The 16,956-nt window shown below is 54.0% G+C and overlaps 1 protein-coding gene across 1 annotated transcript in view; it reads right to left on the bottom strand.

Moving 5' to 3' along the window:
- Sec24d (SEC24 homolog D, COPII component) overlaps positions 1 to 16,956 on the bottom strand; it is a 62,607-nt gene that overhangs the window by 36,851 nt on the left and 8,800 nt on the right. Inside the window, exons 2-8 of the mRNA XM_078020755.1 lie at positions 16,602 to 16,646; positions 16,123 to 16,241; positions 15,643 to 15,791; positions 14,508 to 14,672; positions 14,233 to 14,357; positions 13,834 to 13,945; positions 10,609 to 10,736 (exon numbers count right to left, since the gene is read on the bottom strand). Coding sequence (XP_077876881.1) covers positions 10,609 to 10,736; positions 13,834 to 13,945; positions 14,233 to 14,357; positions 14,508 to 14,672; positions 15,643 to 15,791; positions 16,123 to 16,241; positions 16,602 to 16,646 — 843 coding nt within the window. The remainder of the gene's footprint in view (positions 1 to 10,608; positions 10,737 to 13,833; positions 13,946 to 14,232; positions 14,358 to 14,507; positions 14,673 to 15,642; positions 15,792 to 16,122; positions 16,242 to 16,601; positions 16,647 to 16,956) is intronic.

Genomic DNA, 16,956 nt, shown 5'->3' with positions numbered 1-16,956 from the left:
ACAGGTGCGGGGCTTCTCGGGCCTATCATCAGCCTAGAAGTCTTCAATAGCACCCACCACGGGCTCTTTGGCACTGAGCCTCTGCTAGGACAGTCAAGAAGCCTCACTTGATAACCCCGGAATTCAAAGAAACACCCAAGGAAAATTAATTCAAGTCTCATTGACGAGCTCAGGACCTCTGTTTATAAGCACATCGTGTCCGTGCACGCACACACACACCGGTAGTGTGGAGACCGACAGTGACACCATCGTGCACTCTCTAGAATGTCCTGCGCACCGCATCACGCGAATGCTGTCTCTTTGTGACTTCGGATGAGAAGGCGAACTTGCCCTGGTTTTGAAAGCGCTGGTGCCGCAGGGCAGCTTGCTGTTTAGGGGTTCCCTCCAGCACGTGGAGCACTTGTTAGGTAACAGCCACCTGAAGCAGTGGTCAAGCCTGTGCCTTTCTCTTGCTGGGGCACCTCTGCCTTAGTGGTCACTGATGACAGGCCCTGAGGGTGGCACACTGTCCGCGGGGGTGGTGCTGTGCCAGAACAAGCTCAGCTCCCAGGTCAACTGGTCTCTCACATCTGTCCCTTCAAGTGAAACAGGGCCCTTCTCATCTTACAAATCACCTCACAGAAGGGTCTTGAGAAAAGCTTGAGATGGGCAGGTCTTGGCATGTCCATTAGATACTTGTAAAGATGGAAAATAAACCAGGCAGGAGGCAGGCTGTGGGTCATCAGGCCCTTTTCTACTAAAGCCTTAGAAAAACGAGATCTGCAGGTTCCATGTGAAAACTGGTCCCCGGCTGAGGGTGCAGAGGAGTTGTGAGGCTGCAGAGTGAGTGAATGCACACACACAGGTCTAGTGCAGCACACAAAAGAACCAGAGGAGGGACCGAGTTGCATGCCGAACTGCCCAGGCCTCGGCACCGTGCCCTGCTCCCTGCAGGAGGCAGAAGGACGGGGTTTCCTTCCAAACGCATCTCTTCTTTTTTATTTTTTAATTCTTTTTTTGGTACCAGGGATAGACTTCAGGGGTGCTTAACCACTGAGCAACATCCCCAGCCCTCTTATTTATTTATTTTTTAAAATTTGAGACAGGGCCTCACTAAGTTGCTAAAGCTGGCTTTGAACTTGAGATCCTCCTCCCTCAGCCTCCCAAGCCACTGAGATTAAGTCATGTTCCCAGGTGCCCAGATGGAGTGCGCGTCTTCCAGCCCACCCAGCTCCCCGGCTCTGGTGCTGCACGGGAGGATGGAAAGTAAAGAGATGAAAGAAGGAAGCTGTGCAGGATGCAGCCCTGCCCCAGCATGGATGGCTGGCCAGCAGAGTGTCCTGTCCTCCCCGCAGCCACTCACCTGCAAATGTGCATGTGTGTCGTATGTGTGCACATGTGTGATAGGTGCGTGTGTGTGTAGCGTGCACGTATGTGTGCATGTGAGTGTGTACATGTGTGCATGTGCTTGTGGTATGGGTGTGGAGCCAGTGCCTCAGCATGCTAGGCGAGTGTCCCCCAGAGCCACACTCCTGAGACAGAGTGTCTTGACCCTTATCCGGAGGGCCACAGCCAGGTAAGTGTGAGACGGACGTGAGGTCCCCAAAGCTAACCTGACAGTCACCATAAAACGCTATCCTAAAACGGATCCTGAAGACAGAATCTACCTCTCAGAGACTTAGATGTGACCTACCAGTTTAAAGCAGAGGGGCAGAGTAGACTCTCAGGCGTGTCAGGAGCTTGCTCCACGTGTATATTTGTACACTCATTTATGCAGAAAGACATGAGGTGCAATGAACGCACCATTATGTGTAACTGTAAGGCACCACTTAACACGGTTTAGAAAGAAAGGCATAACCTGACAAATGTTTGTCCTCTTAGCTGGGGACAGTGAGACATGACCTGGTAAGAGGGGAGAAGATGCAGCCACAGAAAACAGACTGGGAACCCTGGGCTCTTGGTGGAGGACAAGGGCAGTGGGCAGAGGGGATGGTGCACTGGGTGGGGCAGCTGGGGACTCCAGGCTCAGCCAGGCACAGGAATCCTGCAGCCTGCTTTTACCCTCGCCAAGTTGGCTTTCCTTATTGTTTGTTTTCCAAGAGTTCAAAGGTTGATCAAGTCCCTAAGAGACTTTAGAAAGAAAATGATGCAATTATGAGCTAGATAAACCAGAAGTAGGGGAAGGAAATCCAACTTTTTCTGCTACAATTTGCTTAAAGGCAGCCCAAGCCCAGTGTGAACTATAGAGAGCAGAACTGAAGATGAGTGTCTGGTGGCCCACTGGACATTCCCCAAGGCCCACAGGACAGCACTAAGAAGGAAGGGCCTCCAGAGCTGAGCCACATCTCTGCCCAGGCTGCTAAGTGCCAGCATTTCTCCTGCTTCTGTTCTTTTGCAAAACCGATGATGGACAGGTGAACAAGATGGAGCACACGTTTCACAGGAGGGCAGCAACTCCTAAGAACTCTGACAAACATGCAGCAGAAAAGATGCAAGTCAAAAATTTCTTCTACAAAAACAAGAACTCAGGATTTCCTGGCAGAAGCCATCCTCTGCACACACAGACTTATGACCCTCCTGCACTCACACTCATTACAACGCAACACACTGCACTAAGAGAAGCCAAGCTGAGCCTCACACCACATAGCAACACGCCCTCATGCATCTGGAAGACGTACACTGGGAGGAAACCGTGGAGGGACCTGTGACTATGGACGCAGCTGCCTCAAGACAGCACCAGCTTCCCAGGACCAACGAGAGCCACAGCACCTTGGGGGAATCCCACCCCGGGTTCTGTCACCACCCTGGACTCGGGGGGACACTCAAGGCAGCGGCCAAAGCCTTGAGGGAGCCCCGTGCCCTGCGTTTCGCTCGTGGTGCAATGGATCCATTAAGACAGACGGACAGACCGTGGGGCAGGCAGTTCCTTTACACCTGTGGGGCTGCACGTGACCAGTGAAGAATTACATCCAGATGATGATGTGCTACTTGCTAGTTCGCCACTGGCCACAGGGCCACACTCGCTCACATTGAAGAGATGCCTATTAACAACACACAACGAAATTTAAGGCAGAACGCGTTTAAAGACGTATTAGGCACCTAAGAAAACAAGACAAAGCATCACATAGACCCCTTGCCATGGGCACACTGCCCAGACCACACGCAGGAAGACATAAATTCACATTTCCAAAAGCTCACAGGACAGCACTGCAGAGGAAAGGCTTCTGAGGGGGCAGACACAGCCCAGACTGGCCCCGAACTCATAGGTTATTATTCTGACATGATTTCCCCTGTACAAGGACCCTAGAGGGACACACTCTTCAGTACAACACCTGGTGGATGGCAGCCCAACACCATGAACACCCACACGTAGCCGAAGACGTCCCCGTCAACCTCGCTGTGTGACTACACCTCCCCAGACCCTGATACATGACAGAATACCGGATAACCCACATGGATGCAGGGGCAACTGAGTGACAGACACCTGTATGTACAGGGGGTGTCGGGATGACAGGCACATGTGTGGGGCACCGCGTTGACATGTGAGTGTGCAGGGGACACCGGAATGACATGTGTGTGCGGGGGGGGGGGGGATGCTGGGGCAACACGTGAATGTGCGGGGGGGGGGTACTGGGCTGACAGGTGAATGTGTGGGGGGTACTGGGCTGAAACGTGAGTGTGTGGGGGTGCTGGGATTCCATGCATGTGTGAGGTGCTGGTTGACTCATGCGTGTGTGGGGGTGTGGAATGACACACACAGCTGCGTGAGAGCAGCGTACGGAACCACAGACACCACCTGCACCGAAGCATCACCCACGTCATCACGCCCTGACGACATCATCCACAGACCAACACCAACAAGAGGGGATTAGAATCCAGGAAGGTGAGTTCGTCACACTGAAGAGACAACTTTGTTCAACGTCTGTAGGGAAGAGCCATCCCTGTGACCAGCCTGAACTTCCACACACTGAGGAGCACATTCAAGGAAACCCTGCTGCTGTGGGCAGCACTGGGAACAGTAGCAAATTTAGCAACTTCAGGGACAGAAGCAACAATTCAGGGACCTAAGACAAACCTATTTAGTTTCAACCATGGATGACTGCTTTCCAGCAGCCGAAAGCATGGACAGTGGCTGTATCATCCACTTCAACCCAGCAGACTGCTGCTCCAAAAGCAGGACGATGGACACAAATGCCAAGAACATTCAGCTGCCACTGAACCAAAGGTGGCGTCACAGAGACTGGCTCACCCTCTCAGGTACTGTGAGCACCAAGGGTTCCAACACCATAGAAGGTGCTGAGCAAGAAGTCAGAAAGGACACAAGGCAGAGTCCTCTCCCCCAACAGCCCGATGGGCAAGCGGCGGCACACGCTGACCCCCGGGCCTGGAGTGCTGGGGGCAGGAGACGGCTCACCTCATCACTCAGCATCCAGGCAGCACAAGGCTGACACGGCACCTGTCCACCACGTGTCACAAACACGCAATGACCACGAACGTCAAGCTTCAGCCAAGGACACCGTTGTGCACACCACCACGCAGTGAAGGGAGAAGGGGTGCACAGGGTCACGCTGGGAGACTGCCCAGTCACAAACTGATGCCACGTCACAGACGAGCGCTCCTGCACATGTTGGGACACAGGACACTGTGGACACTGTGCCACACACCAGCCACAGAGGGCAACATCACAGTCACACCCAGGCCAGACGCTGCTGTTGTCACAAACTCAGGACACCCTGATGTCACCGTGAGTGGAAAACCTGATCTCACCTATTATGCCCAAGACCTTTCCTGAACCACGGCATGGTAGAATCCAAGGAATTCTGTGTGTCCTTCTGACACACAAGGACACCATCATTGACACAAGCAGGAGGAACTCAGAACAGCCCCGGATGTCTTCCACAAAAACTGGCTGTGGTCAAGAATTCAGTTCAGCTCATCAAACATGCTGTTGCAGTGCTAAATGCAAATTCCACTGCACTTGAAGAAGATATTGAGGGCGTGCCTGCAAAACGTATGGTTTCCATTTTCCTGGGAAACCCTTCAAGCAAACATACCGTGCACACGTTTGTGGTCTGGTGGGAACTGCTGAATCAGCACTGGTTGATCTAATGCACCAGCACAACTGAGGCTCATCTAAAAGGAATATGCTCACTACTGTAATAACACTTGGGATACTATTTGCTCAAAACTTGCACCATCAGCCTCTGTACAGCATCATGTGGAAAGAAAAATTTGAGATTACTCTCCACTCAGAGCCTTTGGCTCCTACTCTCAGGAATCAGGGGTGGATTATGCACAGCAAGCTGTGCCCTCATGCCAGTTGCTCTTTGATATATAGAACAGGAGCACTCAGGCTGCACCTGACCTCAGAGACTCCATAATGTACAGAAAGGCAGTCCTCAGGCTGTGCCTGCCCTAGTGACTCCATAGTGTGTAGAACAGCAGTCCTCAGGCTGTGCCTGCCCTAGTGACTCCATGGTGTGTAGGACAGCAGTCCTCAGGCTGTGCCTGCCCTAGTGACTCCATGGTGTGTAGGACAGCAGTCCTCAGGCTGTGCCTGCCCTAGTGACTCCATGGTGTGTAGGACAGCAGTCCTCAAGCTGTGCCTGCCCTAGTGACTCCATGGTGTGTAGAACAGCAGTCCTCAGGCTGCGCCTGCCCTAGTGACTCCATGGTGTGTAGAACAGCAGTCCTCAGGCTGTGCCTGCCCTAGTGACTCCATGGTGTGTAGAACAGCAGTCCTCAGGCTGTGCCTGCCCTAGTGACTCCATGGTGTGTAGGACAGCAGTCCTCAGGCTGTGCCTGCCCTAGTGACTCCATGGTGTGTAGAACAGCAGTCCTCAGGCTGTGCCTGCCCTAGTGACTCCATGGTGTGTAGAACAGCAGTCCTCAGGCTGCGCCTGCCCTAGTGACTCTATGTTGTGTAGAACAGCAGTCCTCAGGCTGCGTCTGCCCTGAGTGACTCCATGGTGTGTAGAACAGCAGTCCTCAGGCTGTGCCTGCCCTAGTGACTCCATAGTGTGTAGAACAGCAGTCCTCAGGCTGTGCCTGCCCTAGTGACTCCATGGTGTGTAGGACAGCAGTCCTCAGGCTGCGCCTGCCCTAGTGACTCCATGGTGTGTAGAACAGCAGTCCTCAGGCTGTGCCTGCCCTAGTGACTCCATGGTGTGTAGAACAGCAGTCCTCAGGCTGTGCTTGCCCTGGTGACTCCATGGTGTGTAGAACAGCAGTCCTCAGGCTGTGCCTGCCCTGGTGACTCCATGGTGTGTAGAACAGCAGTCCTCAGGCTGGGTCTGCCCTAGTGACTCCATGGTGTGTAGAACAGCAGTCCTCAGGCTGCACCTGCCCTGAGTGACTCCATGGTGTGTAGAACAGCAGTCCTCAGGCTGCGCCTGCCCTGGTGACTCCATGGTGTATATAACAGCAGTCCTCAGGCTGTGTCTGCCCTAGTGACTCCATGGTGTGTAGAACAGGAGTCCTCAGGCTGTGCCTGCCCTAGTGACTCCATGGTGTGTAGAACAGCAGTCCTCAGGCTGTGCCTGCCCTAGTGACTCCATGGTGTGTAGAACAGCAGTCCTCAGGCTGTGCCTGCCCTAGTGACTCCATGGTGTATAGAACAGCAGTCCTCAGGCTGTGCCTGCCCTAGTGACTCCATGGTGTGTAGGACAGCAGTCCTCAGGCTGTGCCTGCCCTGGTGACTCCATGGTGTGTGGAACAGCAGTCCTCAGGCTGTGCCTGCCCTGGTGACTCCATGGTGTACAGGACAGCAGTCCTCAGGCTGTGCCCGCCCTAGTGACTCCATGGTGTACAGGACAGCAGTCCTCAGGCTGTGCCTGCCCTAGTGACTCCATGGTGAGTAGAACAGCAGCCCTCAGGCTGTGCCTGCCCTAGTGACTCCATGGTGTGTAGAACAGCAGTCCTCAGGCTGCACCTGTCCTGAGTGACTCCATGGTGTGTAGAACAGCAGTCCTCAGGCTGTGCCTGCCCTAGTGACTCCATGGTGTGTAGAACAGCAGTCCTCAGGCTGTGCCTGCCCTAGTGACTCCATGGTGTGTAGAACAGCAGTCCTCAGCCTCACCAGACACAACCTCGGCTCAAGGCCCACAAAGGAGGGGCCTCCCTAAGGCTGGACATAGAGGGACTGTGGCCCTTGTCACCCTTCAGTGGCCTTGCCTGGCTGATCACCACAGCAGCGAACCTCCCATTTTCTCTTCTGGTCTCCGCAGGTTCCTCCTGCCCACAGTGACCACACCTGGACCACTCTAGGCTGATGCTCCGAGCGGCTCTGACCCTTAAACCACCCTCACTGGGGCCTCGGCTGTGACAGCTCCTCGGCCGTGACAGCTCCTCGGCCGTGACAGCTCCTCGGCTGTGACAGCTCTGCAGATCTGCTTCATTAACGTCCTTCTCTGACCACTACATGGCTCTTAGGCTCTGCCTTCCTCTCTGCCTGTGGTCTCGCTCAGCACAATGGCAGCCCGGGGCTACTGGGCTCCCATGGCCAGCTCCTGCCAGTACCGTCCCGAGAAAGGGTGACTCCCCACGCAGATTGCCAGCCCCAGAGGGTGGGTAGGCTCCAGGGCCACCGCACCCTCATGTCTGGGAATAGGACTTCCTGAGGGGCTGAGAGGAGGAGCAGCACTGTCCGGCACATGCCCAGAGCGAACGTTTCAGGGACAGGCCACCAGCTGGCCGAACCTCATCTGTTCGTCTCTGTGGAAAGCACAGAGACTCCAGTGCAGAGCAAGTTTTCACAAAAGGAAAACCTCACATTGCAGGAGAGACAGACAGCATTTGGCTAAACCAAAAAGCTGGAGAGAGTTGGTGCTGGGACGGCGTGGGAGGTCCCAGCTCTTGGGCAAGGCTTGGGTTCCCGGCAGGACGCTCTGGCTTCACTGCGCACATAACGCCGGTGGGAAGGTGAGGCTCTGGCTCCAGGTGAGCAGCTCCCTCTGCATGTGGCCCGGGCAGGCTTTCTCACCAGGACCGTCCACTGGCAGCATGGGTACTTCATACACATCGCCAGTGTCTTTCAGAGGTCATCTCTTCCTGATCATGAAAAAACAGCTCTCTGCACAAAGGCCGACAGCGCGGCAGCATGCGGGGGACTCACGGGGCGCAGCACCCCTGCATGGCTGCCCCCCATGCAGCTCATCAGTGACTAGAGGCTTTGCTTTCCTTCCACCTGCACACACCTTAGACTGACACCAGGCTAGAGGGCCAGGCTGCTGGGCGGCAGCAGGGACGAGTGCCTGACCACACACAGGCTGACCCCGCACAGGACGGCACTCAGGCCTGCTGCATGCATTCCTTAGATACATGTACCACAAGAAATGGCAGGTTGTCCTGCAGGAAGGTGGCAATGCAGGAGGGCCCTGGTTCTCACTGTGCTGGGTCCTTGTGAATGTTGTCACGTTGCTATGGAGGCTTGCAGGGGAAGTGGCACCCAGGACCCATGCAGGGAGGGCACACACCACATGCATCAGTGTTTGCCCTGGAGAGGGAGAGGGGAAAGGAGTGGGCCTGGTAAACGGATGTGTCTACACTGGAAGAGTCACAGTGCTCTGAAAATGTTATTTTAAGAAATCTGACAAAGTATTAGCACTTGTTAACTGAGGGTGGTGTGCACTTGAGCGTTATACTATCCCCGGTACCCTGTTCTTAGTAGTCCTATTCACAATGGCCAAAAAGTGAAAACATCCGAATCTCCATCAGTAAGAGACTAGGTGCCAGGCGCGGTGGCACATGCCTGTGATCCTAGGGGGTCAGAGGCTGAGACAGGAGGATCATGAGTTCAAAGCCAGCCTCAGCAACAGTGAGGCTCTAAGCAGCTCAGTGAGACCCTGTCTCTAAATAAAATACAAAATAGGGCTGAGGGTGTGGCTCAGTGGTTGAGTGTCCCTGAGTTCAATCCTAAGTACCCACCAGCCCCAAAACAATAGGAGACAAGGTGCGCAAACTGGCATATCCACACAGCAAAACCGTAGTCAGCAACAGACGAGAAGTCAGCTATGGATTCAAGAATGAATGGTGACTTTCTAAAACACTCCTGAGAGAGAGATCTGGACAAGGGTGCATCCCCTGTGGCTCTAATGTAAGAAGTAGATAAGCAAGACAAATCTCCTGTGGAAAGACAGAGATGGGGGCGAGGGAGGGAGGAAGTGTGAAGGACTGACGGGGAAGTATGAGGGAAACGTCTAGGCTCACTGATGCCTATATGCTCTTAGCTTGGGTTGCACGAGGAGTTTTGTCAAAACTCAATGGCTACTTAAGACATGTACATTTTATTATAAATAAATTTTACCTTAAAAGGAAAAATAATCTGCAAGCAGTTATTGACCACCAGTTAATGATGTGCATGCTACAGGCAGGGTGCTCACACCTGCCACTCACCTTGAAACACACCAGGAATAAAAAGGAGGTACGTGAAGGAAAACAAAAGTAGTTGAACAGTTACAGTGGAATTTAGGCAGCAGGTATGTAGACATTCATTGTGGAATGCTTTTAAGTTTTCTGTATGTTTGAAATTTTTCATCATAAAATCATGAAAATAGCTTAAAATACTTCTAGTTAAAGTAGTATTTAAAATGCACACTCATTGTACACACTGCAGGATGGTCAGCATGTTGGTCCACCTCAATTGCAGAAGGTACTGTGGTTCTGAAGAAGAGCTTATAAGCACCGTACTAAATTTGTGGGCCCAAGAAGGGATACACCAGGTTTAACATGGGTGAGGTAACAAGGACACACTTCCTGATTTGTAAATATGAAGCCTGGCATAGGAAGGCTGGTTCCAGGAGCAGCTCAGACTCTCCCTGGGACCTAGCCCAGCGATGGCAGCAGCGCTGACGCTCATGGGGCAGGGAGCAGAGATCCCAAGGGTGAGAATCCAGTGTGTGGTTCTCTTCCTCTTTCTGCCCTCGGCTGATTTGGAGTGGCTCACCACCCATGGTGCCCCAGCTCAGTGCTCTCACGTCAGCTGGAGAGCCATCCAAGATAGTGGGTCTTGTGCAGATAGCCCTCTTCTTGCTCAGACAGGATCGTGAGTGCAAGCTGAGGTTCTGGAATTGGTAAACTACAGAGCCAGGCCAGGAGCAATTATGAAGAATTTAGGCACTGGTAGACTACTGAGCAACAGGAAGGCCCACTGGGCCTGTTGTGGGTGCAGTACAATGGGTAGAGCTCCTCTCCCTGCTGTTGGACCTGTGTGCTGTGAGCAAGAGGGTGGCAGTGGTGTGAGAAATTGGGCCAGTTCTGACCAGACCCCGCAGAGTCTGAATGTGCACTGCGTCTGTTTCTCCGCCCGACTGTACACTGGCTACACCCTTCTGTGTATGAACAGATGCACCACCCATGCTGCCTCCTCTTCAGTGCTCGGGAATTTGTGCCCAGGAGCTCTGGCAGCAGGCTGTAAACTGGGACAGCAGCCTGTCGGCTCCCTGGCGACAGGGCTGTGCCAGGCCACTGAGTCGTCTCCTGGTGGGTCTCACCTGGTCTGTCGTGTGCATGGCCACAACAGGACAAGAGGGTACCCATCGGCACTGGGTGCACAGGAGGTGAAGTGGCACAGCTGCAGACATGGGCTGTAGAATGTCCTGGAAGCACCCAGGTGATGGGGCGCGCTCTCACCTCGTCAGCAGGGGGCGTGGCGAAGGGCTGGAGGACGGCGGCCAGCGGGACCTGCGCCTGCTTGGCCAGGTCCGAGGAGCTGGGGAAGCAGTAGGTGGTGCAGCGGATGTACCGAGGACTGGCGTGGCCTGAAACGCAGGAGGGACACTTGACATTCGGTTGGAAGAACTGCCCTGACATTAAATGTCCCAGAAGGTCTTTTAGACAAGGCCCAGTGTAAAACATGCATTCCTAAAACACGCTGCAGTCCGTCTCCCGGGGAGCCTCTGAAGTCTACTGTACAGGAGGAGACACTGCAATGACTGCTGCTGTTTTCTACAAGGAGGGTCTCACATGGACGCTAGGCTTAGCAAGCGTTGGGGCTCAGTGAAGAGGAAACAAAGAGGCACAGAAACCCGGAAGGACAGCATCCTGGAGATGACCCTTCACCTCCTGCCCACACTGAGCTGCTGTGAGCTATCAAGGGACACTCTGTCAAACAGGATTTCATTTTGACTCTATTTTTTCTAAAATTGGAAACTGAATTGAGAAATGAAAATTCTACTTGTACCAAGAAAATTACTTTTGAGAGTACTGCAGTCTATTTTAATGCATGTTTCATTCCCTGCACACCTGAGTGCTGGACCTTACCCTTGACACACAAAACTATTTTTTAATCAATATAGAACTAGAATCTTGAGATTTATGATGCACCAGAACCCAAAGCATGTGGCCCTCAATGGCCCCCGCCTGGCAAGGCCGGCTCTCGACGTGACAGCAGGCTCTTCATCTTCTGAACAAGCCCTCATGGCTCGAAGGTTTGTGTTTGTGTCTTGTTTTTTTCATGTTGTTTTTCCTTCTCTTCTCCCCTCTCCCCTTCCCTAATAAGATCGGGAGACAGTGTTATCTTTTCTCCCCTAGTTGACAGCCCTTGAGCACACCCACTACAGGAAGGAGATGCCTGCTGAGATCTGGGAAGTGAACATCTCCCACATGAACAAGTGCATCCCAACAGCATCAGGGCTCCCTGCGACGCCTGCAGAGCACACCTGGAGTGTGATGAAGAACGCCCCGAACCCCTCAGGGCCCCCCTGAAGGGAGGCCACAGCCTTGGACACAGCCCGTGTTTCTCCTTTGCTAGCAAAGGCCTCGGGTCTGGAGGAGCAGCCGGCTCTGCAGGCAGTGAGGATGCAGTGAGGTCTCCGATGGGGAGGGGAAGCCATGAGAGAGCAGGAGAGAGGACCAGGGGGGACCCACCCTCTGGCCTGAGGAACTAGGAGGCACAGGCTGCAGGAAGGATCCCGAAGGGGGCAGGGTGGACATCAGTAGCCAGGGTGAGGATAGGTCCAGCTCCCATAATGCTGAGGCAGCAACCCGCAGCGCTGACAGACAGAACTGGCCCCCAAGTCTGCCCGGCTGGGCAGGCGTCAGGGCTCTGGGATCACAGTGGTGTCTAAAGAACGACCTAGGCTACAACTAAGGTGTCTAAGTATGACCTAGGGTAGAACTGAGGTGTCTAAGTATGACCTAGGGTAGAACTAAGGTGTCTAAGTATGACCTAGGGTAGAACTGAGGTGTCTAAGTATGACCTAGGGTAGAACTGAGGTGTCTAAGTATGACCTAGGGTAGAACTGAGGTGTCTAAGTATGACCTAGGGTAGAACTAAGGTGTCTAAGTATGACCTAGGGTAGAACTGAGGTGTCTAAGTATGACCTAGGGTAGAACTGAGGTGTCTAAGTATGACCTAGGGTAGAACTGAGGTGTCTAAGTATGACCTAGGGTAGAACTGAGGTGTCTAAGTATGACCTAGGGTAGAACTGAGGTGTCTAAGTATGACCTAGGGTAGAACTGAGGTGTCTAAGTATGACCTAGGGTAGAACTAAGGTGTCTAAGTATGACCTAGGGTAGAACTGAGGTGTCTAAGTATGACCTAGGGTAGAACTGAGGTGTCTAAGTATGACCTAGGGTAGAACTAAGATGTCTAAGTATGACCTAGGGTAGAACTAAGGTGTCTAAGTATGACCTAGGGTAGAACTAAGGTGTCTAAGTATGACCTAGGCTAGAACTAAGGTGTCTAAGTATGACCTAGGGTAGAACTAAGATGTCTAAGTATGACCTAGGCTAGAACTAAGGTGTCTAAGTATGACCTAGGCTAGAACTAAGGTGTCTAAGTATGACCTAGGGTAGAACTAAGATGTCTAAGTATGACCTAGGGTAGAACTAAGGTGTCTAAGTATGACCTAGGGTAGAACTGAGGTGTCTAAGTATGACCTAGGCTAGAACTAAGGTGTCTAAGTATGACCTAGGCTAGAACTAAGGTGTCTAAGTATGACCTAGGCTAGAACTAAGGTGTCTAAGTATGACCTAGGGTAGAACTGAGGTGTCTAAGTATGACCTAGGGTAGAACTGAGGTGTCTAAGTATGACCTAGGGTAGAACTGAGGTGTCTAAGTATGACCTAGGGTAGAACTGAGGTGTCTAAGTATGACCTAGGGTAGAACTGAGGTGTCTAAGTATGACCTAGGGTAGAACTGAGGTGTCTAAGTATGACCTAGGGTAGAACTGAGGTGTCTAAGTATGACCTAGGGTAGAACTAAGGTGTCTAAAGTATGACCTAGGCTAGAACTGAGGTGTCTAAGTATGACCTAGGCTAGAACTGAGGTAGCGGCAAGAAGGCCAAGGGACCTCAGGAAAGGCTAGAGGAAGAGGAGAAGGAGCTGAAAGGCGAGGAGAGGAGGAGGAGAGTTAGATGTGGAGGCCCGCCTTGGCGTGGAGACCTGCCAGACCAGGGACGTGGGGCTCTCTCTGGGCGAGGGGAAGGGTGCACAGCTAAGGAGAAAATGTGGAGCCTGCAGCACTCCAGCATTTGCATGTGGAATTAATTAGATTAAGAAACCTGGAAAGCAATTGTGCCCACTGCTAGGTGAAATATCCATTTGATACACAACACTGGTGGAGAACCCCAGCACTCTCAGCAGCTCAGCTGAGGGGACCACTGTAGACAGCACCATGGCAAAATCCTGGGGGCTCAGCCTGACCTGCACCTAGGCCCTCCCTCCTGGGGCAGGGGGCATGGATTTAGATGCTGGTTCAAAACAGAGGCTTCCGGAACAGATCAGGAAGCTCCAAACTCCTGGAGCAGAGGGGCTGTTCTCAGCTGCGCTGGGACTCCCCAGGCCGAGGGCACTGCCCAAAGTGTCTGCTTCAACCCCGGTGAGAACACTCAGTGACTCCCTGAGAACAATACCTTGGTCTTGAATCACACAGTCGGTGGTGACCAGGGGCGGGACCTGGCCTCTGGTGTTGGTGGCATACACTTGTCCCCCTCTGGCTGCTCTGTCACTCTCGATCACCTGGATCTGAGGCAAGACACAGCAAGAGCAGGTAAAGGAAGCTGAGACCCCCATACCAGCTAGGGGCTGACCCTTCCTTCTCCCACAGGGGGATTTCTGAGCCCCCCCCACACACACACAGCCTGCCCGCTACCTGGCCTTGCCCCTCCCCTTATAGCCCGGCCCTCCCGGCAGGCTGTGCTCTCCGTAGCCTGCCTCCTGCGCAATGGAGGCTCAGGGTCCAGACTCCTGGAGGAGTCCAGGGCGTGTGAATGGTAATGGATAACGAGTCCTTCCAGGGAGACGGCACTCACCGGGCTGGGGACAGCATCGGGGTCCAGCTGCTTCGGGGGCTGCGGCCCAGCCATGCGCGCAGGGCCGGGGGCGAGGCCTCCAGGGTAGGACGCGGGCGCGCCCATCTGCGGGCCATAGCCGGCAGCTAGAAGAAGGGGAAGCAGGGTCACCGGCTCCTGGGCCCAGGCCCCTGCAGCAGGCTGCAGTGCGGACTCCGGCTGGCCTGGCCTTGGGATTCCACCCCCCTAAAGAGAGCCACTGGCTCTGGAAACCCAGGACCCACACCCGCCCTTACCCTGCGGCGGGAAGGCTGTGCCTGCGGCTGGCGGGGGCGCACCCGGGCCATTCAGCGCAGTGGGCGGTGGCGGCAGCACCGGGGGCCCGGGCTGCAGAATGGAGGGCGGCGCGGGCTGCGGAGGGCCTGGGAACGCGGGAGGGCCGGCGGGGACCCCGCTGGGACCTGCGGAAGACAGCGCCGCTGAGCGCAGCCTGGGCCTCGGTGCCTCACCTAGAGACGTGAAGGGGGGCACTCGGGGCCCTGGAAAGCTCACAGGGGGCAAGAGAACAGGACTGAGGGTCACCCGGGTGCATTAAGGTTAGGTGATCAGTGCATTAGCCAAGGCACAGAAACGGGCGCAGAATTCTTGCTGTTTCACGCATTACTCAGGCAATCTGCACGTTTGACTAGGCATTTTCATCCTGGGCTTCTCCATCAAGTGATTTCTGCAGCCAGAGAGAAGGGGTGGGCTGCTAACCCCCAGTCACACTGGAGAGAGTGGAAACGGCGCTGCTTCTCTAAGAAGAGTCCTCTGGGGAGACTCAACCCAGGGCCTCCTGCACCCGAAGCAGGTGCTCTACCTCTGAGCTACCCTCACAGCTCTAAGACTTACCCAGTTGCAATTGGTCAAATATAAGAAATATTTGCAGGGTTTTTAAGTGGATACTTGTTTAAAAAATCAAGTTTAAGCAGTATGAAACATCCTTGATCAACACAGCTGGCTGGTGTCCCACCTCCACAGCAGAGATTTCCTAGGCTGCTAGGCGCCCGACTGCGGGGCAGCTCTCAGAACCTGACTGGGTGCCGCCTCACAAGGCCCCCGCTTCTCCGCCCCCATGGTCGACACACAGAGTTTGAATGCACTGTGGGCAGCGAGCATCCTATTTCTATTTTGGGGATCCACAGTAAACAACACAAGTTTGAAATTCCCTCACATTTCTTAAAATAATTTCAGTGTTCTAATGTCTCCTCATGAAATCTGTATTTTTGGACATTAACTGTAGAGAGTGTGGAGGCTCCTGTGGTCACCTGAAGGTCATACACAATGCCCGTGTGCCAGTGCCCCGTGGTGCGCCAGGGCTGGCGCTGCCTTGAAGGGCACCTCGGTCACAGGAGCCCACGAGGCAGGCCGTGCCGACACTGAGGCTGTTACCGTGGCTGTTGAGCTGCATGGCCCCCAGCTGGCCGCCCAGCTGGGTGACGGGTGACGTGGGCGCGGGACTCGGGTAGGACGGCTGTGCAGAGGGTTGGCAGGGGGCGCATGCGGAGGCCACACTGTGCACAGGTGCAGGGCCTGTGAATCTGAAGACAGAAAGCAGGTCAGTGCTGTCACCCCTGGAGCAAGTGGCAGGCACAGGGTGTCCTGACGGGCAAAGCCAGGCAGGTGGCTGTGGGCCAGGAGCGTGGTGTGCCACAGATGAGCCTGAGGGCTCTGCAGAAACCGGGCGGCACCTCCCCACACCTCCACTCACACCTTCAGGGTCCAGAGCAGAGGACACTTCTGAGTGGCAAACCCGGCCTGAAGTCAGCAGGGAAGCGGAGCTCACCACAGTGGTGTGTGGACCCTGCCAATGGTCAGCAGCAGGGTGAGAAAGCTCCACGCTCCTGGCCACCTTCAGGACAATCCACTTACGCCCCAGCAAGCTGTGAGCAAGGCCACGCAGTTCTCTGTTCCCAGGCCGCAGCACATTCCCCACGAAACGTGGACGTGAGCGGAGCTGCTGGTTCTGGGCTGAGCTCCAGGGTACCTGCCTGGGGAGGCGGGGCCTGTCTGCGCTGCACTCCCGCTCCAAACAGATCAATTACGACTGAGGTTCATCGGCCACAGCAGCGAGACGGTGCTTTGCACCCACACCATGTGACTCTAGTCCTACAGGTTTCAACTTTGAGTAAAAATTAAATGTCCCCAGTGCGGCGGGCTGATTGCATTTCCCGTCTGTGCACTGGGAAGCATTCCCTAGGGCCGCACCCAGAGAGAGGCAGGGGCAGGGCCCGAGGAGGCCAGTGGCTTGCTGTGCCGGCCTGGTGACAACACTGCCCCAAACAGCATGCTGACCTCCCCTCACTTTCCTCCATAAAACTGAATGATTTTAAATAAATCTTAATATTAACCTCCAACAAGTACTCTGTCGAGTGTGTTTCCAACAGGCCTTGAGCCTAAATGGATGGAAAACGGGGGGCCTCACAGGTGCCTCAGGAGGACAAGCTCCCTGTGGCGGGGCTTCACGCACACCCAGGAGGCAGGCTCTGAGAGTCACAAACGGTGTCCTTCCAACCAACTGAAACTTACTCAGATTTGGATTTCAGAAGCAAAGTTATCAATTTAAAAATAGAATGGTATTAAAATAGCAGCAAAAGTCACTACCTATCAGATAGAATTAACAGGACATTTAAAACATACAAATTGGCTGAATATTTTTTCACTTTTCAATTTACTTTTCCCAGAGGTCGACATCTAGGTAGGAGC

The sequence above is a fragment of the Ictidomys tridecemlineatus genome, chromosome 9 (genome assembly GCF_052094955.1).
Source record: "Ictidomys tridecemlineatus isolate mIctTri1 chromosome 9, mIctTri1.hap1, whole genome shotgun sequence".
In the NCBI taxonomy this organism is placed as follows: Eukaryota; Metazoa; Chordata; class Mammalia; order Rodentia; family Sciuridae; genus Ictidomys; species Ictidomys tridecemlineatus.
This window is presented reverse-complemented; position numbering and strand designations above follow the sequence as displayed.